The 9522-nt window shown below is 34.2% G+C and overlaps 1 protein-coding gene across 1 annotated transcript; it reads right to left on the bottom strand.

The window, feature by feature from the left end:
• Nucleotides 1-4651: 4651 nt before the first annotated feature.
• On the bottom strand, nt 4652-8164 carry LOC126817606 (zinc finger protein 501). Its single transcript, XM_050544703.2, has 2 exons — nt 8035-8164; nt 4652-7275 (listed from the first exon to the last, which is right to left on the bottom strand). Exons 1-2 carry the CDS (start codon nt 8035-8037, stop codon nt 5818-5820), a joined length of 1461 nt encoding a protein of 486 aa, XP_050400660.1. The 5' UTR covers nt 8038-8164; the 3' UTR covers nt 4652-5817.
• Nucleotides 8165-9522: the final 1358 nt, after the last annotated feature.

Here is a 9522-nt window from a genome sequence, read left to right on the forward strand (position 1 = left end):
CCCTTGCTGACGACTAACATGTATTTCACAGTGTTTTTCTAAATCTGTTTCTAAATTAAATTCTTCATCACACAAATTACACTGATAAACAGTTTCAATATCATCAGTTTTCTCTTCTTTAACATGACAATATTCATCTACATCATCAGTTTTCTCTTCTTTAACATGACAATATCGATCTACATCATCAATTTTCTCTTCTTTAATGTGATAATATTCATCTACATCATCAGTTTTCTCTTCTTTAACATGCATCTTATTGTGTTTTTCTAAATCATCATATTGTTTAAAAATCTCATCACATACAACACACTGATGAAATGTTATAACATCATTAGTTTCCTGTAATATATAAATGTTACAACATCATTAGTTTCCTGTAATATATAAAAGTTATAACATCATTAGTTTCCTGTAATGTATAAAAGTTATAACATCGTTGGTATCCTGTAATATATAAAAGTTATAACATCGTTGGTATCCTGTAAGTTGAGGACAGCTATTATCTCTCTATTGATACCCTGATCTATGTAGTACAGTCGTCGCGTCTTGATTTTCGCGTTGCTTTTCTGTTTCCACGTATTGTGACCCTTCGTATCTTTAGACGAGCGAAGGGAATATAATAATTGTTAAACTGACAACGTCTACCTGAACATTATGTAAATGTTTTATTTACACCACAATACACACAATTATGCTGTATTCTGTTTAGTAATAAATTCACTTTGAATCGTTTTATAAACGTTAATATTATGAATGCTTTGTCTTTGTCTCTGAATGTCTAAGTGTTAATTTTAATTAAAAAGTTTTAAATTTCTAATTTAAAAAACTGCGGAATAAGATTAATTCATATCTGAATACAAATAAGGTGGGATGTAGCTGACTTGATAATATTAAAACATAAATTATTTCTGAACTTATTGTCTTAATCAGCACTTTCGTTGAGCGGTAATTCAACACAGAATGGTAAATAAAGATGTAGTAAATACTTTTTGGCTTATTCTATGACAATTATCCTTACATCAGGTGTTAAATCATAATATTATAGACTATTGACCATCATTTGCAAGAACTGTCACATCTTTTAATGTCATATGGAGCGTTGTATAAATTGATGAAAAGAGAACTGTCAAAATCTTGTTAAGTGTTGGTAAATGTTAACAAAAAGACTTGTTTCTAAATTTTGGATAGATTATTATTTATTTATGTTAGAATAGAGAGAGAGAGAGAGAGAGAAGCCACTCGACACAAACTAGGTCATTTCGGGACTAACATATGGTTTAATTTTATTTCAATAATTCGTGTAGGGGTCTTTAGCAGTGGGAGGAAACCGGAGGACCCGGAGAAAACCCACGAGGTCGGACAGGCAACCCTACTCCTTGTCACGTACAACCGGGGATTCAAAACCACGCCAGTCGACTCAATGATAGACTTTATGATACAGCGTGCGCACGCTAACCATGTTAGAATAATAAGCAGTTTGAGGGCTTGGTATAGAATTTATTACCTAAATACCCGAAATATAATTCTTGCATGGCAAATTGATTTCTATGGAGTACCATTTGCAAAACAATCAAACATTCAGCTGTCATACGTTCCAATCAAACATTCAGCTGGACATTAGTGTACATTCAGTCATGGTTTATTATTGTACAATTTAACAAAGATTAAACACTGTGATGAGTGTGGATAAATAAATATTGAATAAAATTTATAACAAAATATTTTAATCTAAAATCTACGTTCAATGTTTTATTGTAAGTGCATCTTTATGCTTCCAGACACAAAGTTTCAAAGGGTGAATTAAGAAGTCATAAAAATATAAACAATGTGTGTTCATTAGTCCTATAAAAATAGCTGAAAACCAATGGTACTTTATGATGGTACTCCATACAAAAAATCTAAAAGTAGTTCCTTGAAAAAAAGGGGGATATTCTAGTATATCTGTGAGACTTTGTGAATTCCCATGTTTTGTTGTTGACCCTGTAGTTGCACAGTGCTGAATGGTATAAGTTACAAATTCCAAAGTCATTATTTTTTTTATTTATTTTCATCCATTTCATCTCAAGCACATTTAGATACCAAAATACAAGCACCAAGGCTGTTGTGAATGATTTTTTGAGAGGAACCTCCATTTCAGATTCACCTATCTTCATTATGCGTTGTTTTGTTTAATACAAAATCACCTCACCGTCATTTTGTTAACAATTTCTGTTGTCTTTTTGTGAAGCTGTTCTGTCTCTTCTACAACTGCAACTCAAGAAAATAGCTAATCATTCAGTAACAAGTCTTCGGTGAAGTACAAAATACAACTACAAGTCAAGAAAATAGGCATTCATTCGGTAAACTAGTCTTCGGCCCAGAATAAAAGTGACGTCAGCTTCCGGTAGTAGGTTGTATACATGATAGAGTCCCGGATCTCTCCAACCCGAATAATTCACAAAGCCACTACTCCATTGGAACTACATGTACATTTCATTTAGATATAAGTTCTGATTTCATCATCTTTGGTTCTTTTTTCGAAATATCGCCTCTGGATTCTCGGATGTTTGCTTTATTCAAATGCAATTTCTTTTGCTAAGAAAATATGTTCTATTTGAAAATCCTGTCTAAATGGACATTAGGCGACATGTAAACCACCCGATAAATTCAAAACAGTAACATGTTTATGTCCTAATTATCCCAGCCACTTTAAAGATATATTACCCTAGATACTTTAAAGCTATATTACCACTTTAAAGCTATATTACCTTAGATACTTTATAGCTACATTACCTTAGATACTTTAAAACTATATAACCCTGGCAGTGCATAAATACCAGCTCCAAAATACCACCCTCATCCCTATTGCTTCTATACAAATGTAACATAGTGAGAGAGAGAGAGAGAGAGAGAGAGAGAGAGAGAAATGGGGTTTAAGTCCACTGACACAAACTAGGTCATTTCGAGACTAACATGTTTTTTTAAAATTTTAATTCAATAATTTGTTTGCGCGTGGATGTCTTTAGCAGTGGGAGGAAACTGAAGGACTCAATGACAGGCGCGCACGTGCTAACCATTCGACCAATACTTTTTAATTATAGTGATTCTACCTTATTAAAAGCTAATTTTGCAAATTAAATTAACTATTTAATTAATTTCGATGTTTTTATACTATTTATAGACCATATTTAATTCAAGCATTTAGATACCGTGTAAAGGTGTAAAAGATATCGTAACCCATTTAAAAAGGCCTCACGTAGATATGAAACAAAACATGGCAGGTAAAAACACAATCTGATTAAAATACAGATCTATATTTCGTTTTTTTTATACTTTCGATGACCTACACTACATGAACATCTGACAAGTTGTACTCAAAGGTTGTGTCAGGGGTCGTACACATGGATTTTGACATATGATGTAGGCATTGATTAATCAATCAGCGTTGGCGTTTCTGGTGGATTACCCACAGTTTCCTGCATTGGCCGAGAAAGTTAATTCAGATTTTCCGGCGTGGTTTCCCCTTGTCAGTGATGCAGGATGGAGGACCTGACAAGGACAGCTGTACGAGGGGCAGCCATTTTGTCCAACAGTTTTGGTCCAATTTTCACAAAATTCGAACTCGGTGTAATGGTGATATATTCGAAAGTCTTCTATAAATTGGATAATAATTGTGACCTCTAGTTGAACCACAAGCTAAAAACACAACTTGTCGTACAATCAGGGACCATAATTCAGAAGGTTATAATCCGATATGCATGAATATCAAAAGGAACCAAGAACTTTGGGTTATAAACACACTTTTCAAGTTTCAACAAAATCGGATGGAAATTGTGACCCCCTGAAATGAAATGGGGTTTAACGTCCTACTGTTTTGCTCTGAACTGGGCTAATGAAGACGGGCATACACCATACAGTGTGCTATGAGGTAAATTTTGCCCGGACAGCGGCACTACGGCCTACTCTTATATCGAATTCCAACTGCCAAGGGATCTTTTATGTGTACGCCAATAAGTACATGGGGCCTTGGTTTTCCGTCCCATCTGAACGACTAGACAGCTTTCCTTGTCAGCCCCTCCGTCCTGCATCACTGACAAGGGAGAACCACGCCGGAAAATCGGGATGAACTTTCTCGGCCAATGCAGGGATCAAACACCCGAACTCCAGGCTAGCGAGCCAGCGTCTTACCCACGTGATCCCCATTCATAATGTCACTGCAATTGATATTTTAAAAACTAAAGACAAATCTATTTAAAAAAGACTTTTTAAAGACTACCCAGAGCTATTTTAATTTCTAATCACATGTAATTTTATCTAAGGCCCCCCCTTCCCAAACAGATGGAAAATAGGGTAGGGTCGGTAGGTAGGGGTTTTTTTTTCTTTTTTTTGTAATGTTACATTTTTAGATCTAGTAGATGTACCGTAGCATAATATTCTGTGCGAAAATCTTCAATTTTATGTTAGGTTGAGTTGGTGCCGAGGAACATGGTAGATTGGTGGATGGAATTCTTGGATAATTGTTTAAAATGTATCAGAGGCGAGATTATGATTTAAATATTCTCTTAGGTGGCAAATGGACATTTTAATCGTTCTGTGCTAAAAAAGAAAAAAAAAAGCGTAGGGAAGGAACTCGCAATGAAAACTTAAAAAAATCATATCGTGCCGTCGCACGAAATAGGTCTGTAATAAATTTATTTGTCTTGTTTTAAATACCAAAGCAGATCCTATTCACCTGTTTGAAATATACGTTAACTTGTTTTTGTCCAATTTGCATGCCGTTACTTATTAGAAAGACCGCTGTGAGGATTATAACTTTTAGAAATGAGCAGTGGTAAATCTATACGAAACCTGTAGTCTCGATTTTCACGTCAGTTAGCAATCTCGCGTCAACAGTATGGCAGTTCTTAATAATAAATCGCTGTACAGTACTCGCTTATTCCGATCGGTAAATACCGATTCAAAGAACGATGACATTTATATTCATTTACAGCAACAAATAATATAGGCATTTTCACGAATATGGTAGGCTAAGCGTATTCTGAATGGTCGTTTGTTGAACAAAAAAGTTTTTTTTATTTCTCTTGACACTAAAAAAAAAATTGAGTCTGCAGGTTTTGTAATGGGTCGGTTGGGTTACCAGAAACAGAACATCATTTTTTTGGGCCTAAAAAACAACTTTCATAAAGATTATCAAGATTTATTTAAATTTCTAATCACATGTAATTTTATCTAAATCACAATTTTTATTTATATATTTGATCAAGTATGTTCATTGTTATCTATTTTTATATGTGAATGTATTATTGTCTTGATCTATAACATCTCTACATAAATAAGCATTTTTATTACATAAATTCTTTAGCCAACTTTCTGGTCATACACAATTACAACAACTCTGAATGAAACAGAATTGCTTTGGTCCCCAACAGCCTGAAGAAATTAATTGGGGTTAAACGTTCTACACCAAACTGGGCTAATAAAGACGGGTATACACCATACAGTGTGCTCTTATATCGAATTCCAACTGTCAAGGGATCTTTTACGTGCATGCCAATGTGTACACGGGACCTCGGTTTTCCGTCCTCTCCAAACGATTAGACAGCTGTCCTTGTCAGGCCCTCTGTCCTGCATCACTGACAAGGAGAAACACCCCGGAAAATCTGGATGAACTTTCTCGGCCAATGCAGGGATCGAACAACTGACCTCCAGGCTAGCGAGCCAGCGTATTACCTACTTAGCCACCCGTGATCCACCTGAATCCTGAAGAGTTTGCATAAGAACGAAACTACATGTGGTAGCGCCATGAGAAAAATCTGGTATGGCTACCAATAACATTTATATTTTGCTGGGTTGTTTTTTATGTGTTCTCATGTGTTTTCGTAAAGAATTACGGCTAGCAAATGATTTACTACAAACATTACATTTATAAGGTTTTTCACCAGTATGTATTCTGATGTGGTCCTGTAGTTGACTTCTAGTGGAAAATGATTTACTACAAACATCACAATTAAAAGGTTTTTCACCTGTATGTATTCTGATGTGGTCCTGTAAATGACCAGACTGGGTAAATGATTTACTACAAACATCACATTTATAAGGTTTTTCACCAGTATGAATTCTTATGTGTGTATAAAGATGACTACTTTCAGTAAATGATTTACTACAAACATCACATTTATAAGGTTTTTCACCTGTGTGAGTTCTAATATGTCTATATAGATGACCACTCATAGTAAATGATTTACTACAAACATCACATTTATAAGGTCTTTCACCTGTATGAGTTCTAATATGTCTATATAGATGACCACTCATAGTAAATGATTTACTACAAACATCACATTTAAAAGATTTTACACCAGTGTGAATTCTCATGTGTGACTGTAGATGACTACTATCAATAAATGATTTATTACAAACATCACATTTATAAGGTTTTTCACCTGTATGAATTCTCATGTGTTTCTGTCGATTACTACTCTGAGTGAATGATTTATCACAAACATCACATTTATATGGTTTTTCACCAGTGTGAATTCTGATGTGCTTTTTTAAGTTATAACCTTTAGAAAATGATTTACTACAAACATCACATTTATAAGATTTTACTACAGGATGAGTTCTTCTGTGCTTCTGTAGAATAATTTTCTTACTAAATGATTTACTACAAACATCACATTTATAAGGTTTTACTGGTCTATGCTTTCTCCTGTGATTCAGCAGACACCTACTCTTACTAAATGATTTACTACAAACATCACACTTATAAGGTTTTTCTCCAATATGAATTCTTATGTGTGACTGTAGACTACTACTCTGTGGAAATGATTTACTATAAACATCACATTTATAAGGTTTTTCGCCAGTTTGCCCTTGCTGACTAACATGTATTTCACAGTGTTTTTCTAAATCTGTTTCTAAATTAAATTCTTCATCACACAATTTACACTGATAAACAGTTTCAATATCTTCAGTTTTCTCTTCTTTAACATGACAATATTCATCTATATCATCAGTTTTCTCTTCTTTAACATGACAATATCCATCTACATCATCTGTTTTCTCTTCTTTAACATGACAATATTCATCTACATCATCTGTTTTCTCTTCTTTAACATGACAATATTCATCTACATCATCAGTTTTCTCTTCTTTAACATCACAATATCCATCTACATCATCAGTTTTCTCTTCTTTAACAAGCATCTTATTGTGTTTTTCTAAATCATCATGTTGTTGAAAAATCTCATCACATACAACACACTGATGAAATGTTATAACATCATTAGTTTCCTGTAATATATAACAGTTATAACATCATTAGTTTCCTGTAATATATAAAAGATATAACATCAAACATGTTTCATTCGGCCGAATGACAGTGGACAAATTTTCTCTGCCGAATGATTCCGCTAGTGTGTCCACTGCTATGGCCCAATCAAACATTGGATTTTATTCATTACGGGCAAGGTAAAGTGAAAATTGTTGTTTCAAACTAGTCTTGACACCAACAACAAGGCTGAATATATTATTTACAATACGGTCTGTCATTGAGTCAACTGGCGTGGTTTCGATTCCCCGGTTATACATGACAAGGGGTAGGGTCGCCTGCCCAATCATGGTTACACCTACAGACAAAATGCTAAAAGTTGGGGACAGCTATTATCTCTCTATTTATACTCTGAACTATGTAGTACAGTAGTCGAGTCTTTTGATTTCCGAGTTGCTTTCCATTTTCCATGTAGTTTGCAATTTCCGCATCCTTGCTACCACGCGGTTAGAGTCCGTCATTGTTTTTTCAATGTTGAAAATGACCCCCATTTTAAATTCACCTCGTAAAAGATCCCTTGGCAGTTGGAATTCGATATAAGAGTAGGCCATAGTGCCGCTGCCAGGGCAAAATTTCCCTCATAGTACACTGTATGGCGTATGCCCGTCTTCATTAGCCCAGTATAGGAGCAGAACAGTAGGACGTTAAACCCCATTTCATTTCATTTTTAAATTCACCTATCTTCGTTATGTGTTGTTTTGTTTAATACAAAATCACCTCACCATTATTTTGTTAGCAATTTCTGTTGTCTATTTGTGAAGCTGTTGTAACACAGGATTGCTGATCTGTCTCTTCTACAACTATAAGTCAAGAAAATAGCTCTTCGTTTAGTAAACAAGTCTTCGGCCGAGAATAAAGTGACGTCAGCTTCCGGTAGAAGGTTGTATACATGATATAGTCCCGGATCCCTCCAACCCGAATAATTCACAAAACTACTACTTTATTGGAATTACATTTCATTTAGATATAAGTTCTGATTTCATCATCTTTGGTTCTATTTACGAAATACCGCCTCTGAATTCTCAGATGTTTGCTTTATTCAAATGCAGTTTGCATTGCTAAGAAAATATGTCCTATTTGAAAAGCCTCTGTCTAAATGGACATTAGGCGACATGTAAACCCCCAGTAAATTAAAAACAGTAACATGTTTATCTCCTAATTATCCCAGATACTTTAAAGCTATATTACCCAAGATATTTTAAAGTTATATTACCCCATATACTTTAAAGCTATATTACCCTGGCAATGACTAAATACCACGCTCGTCTCTATTGCTTCTATACAAATGTAACATGGTACGAGATTTTGGTACCACATACTTTTTAATTATGGTGATTTTACTATGAAACAAAACGTGGCAGGTAACAACAGAATCTGATTAAAATACAGATCTATATTTCGTTTCGGTTTTTTTTTCATACTTTTGATGGTCTCCACTACATGAAGATCTGGCAAGTTGTACTCAAAGTTCGTGTCAGGGAGACGTACGAGCGGCTTTTGACCCTATGACTTATCCCTCCCATCAACCAAAACGCCGGTAATATAACACCTCTTCCAGATCCTAGTGTAGTAAAGACAAGAAAAACGAAATTTTAAACTATAAAAACAAAACGAAATAGGATCTGTGTTTTAATCAGATTGGTAAAAACACGGTGTATAGAGAATCTCCTACCAGTCTTTTTTGATATCAAAAAATATCAACACAAGTTGATATTTTTTGATATCAAAAAAGACGAGTAGGAGATTTTATTTATCACCCAATCCCTTCTTACATGCACAAATAGATAAATATAATTCTTTGCTGTAGATTTCACTTTTACTGAACATTGTGGCGTAGTGATACATCATTTTTTTGACAGTAATTCAACCATTTCAATGTCCTTTATATTGACCTAGTGTTTCCATCAAGGTCAACTGAATAACAATAGTTTATTTTTAATAAAAAAAAAAGTTACTTTTAATAAGAAATGAACTGTTCTTTGAAAATAAAAAAAAGTAGTTCCTTTACAACTGACCAATCAAATTCATGTAAAGCGATATCTCCTTCAGTAGATTATGAAATATATCACACAAGCGATATCTACTGTAGAATGTATTATTGGGTGATAAATAAAATATGAGGATGATATTGAAAAGTAGAATGACGTAAAATGTAAAAAATAGTCTGAGACTGAGTTAACAGTAGCCTTCCATTTGTGATCTGTAAAACG

The sequence above is a fragment of the Patella vulgata genome, chromosome 1 (genome assembly GCF_932274485.2).
Source record: "Patella vulgata chromosome 1, xgPatVulg1.2, whole genome shotgun sequence".
NCBI classification, from domain to species: domain Eukaryota; kingdom Metazoa; phylum Mollusca; class Gastropoda; family Patellidae; genus Patella; species Patella vulgata.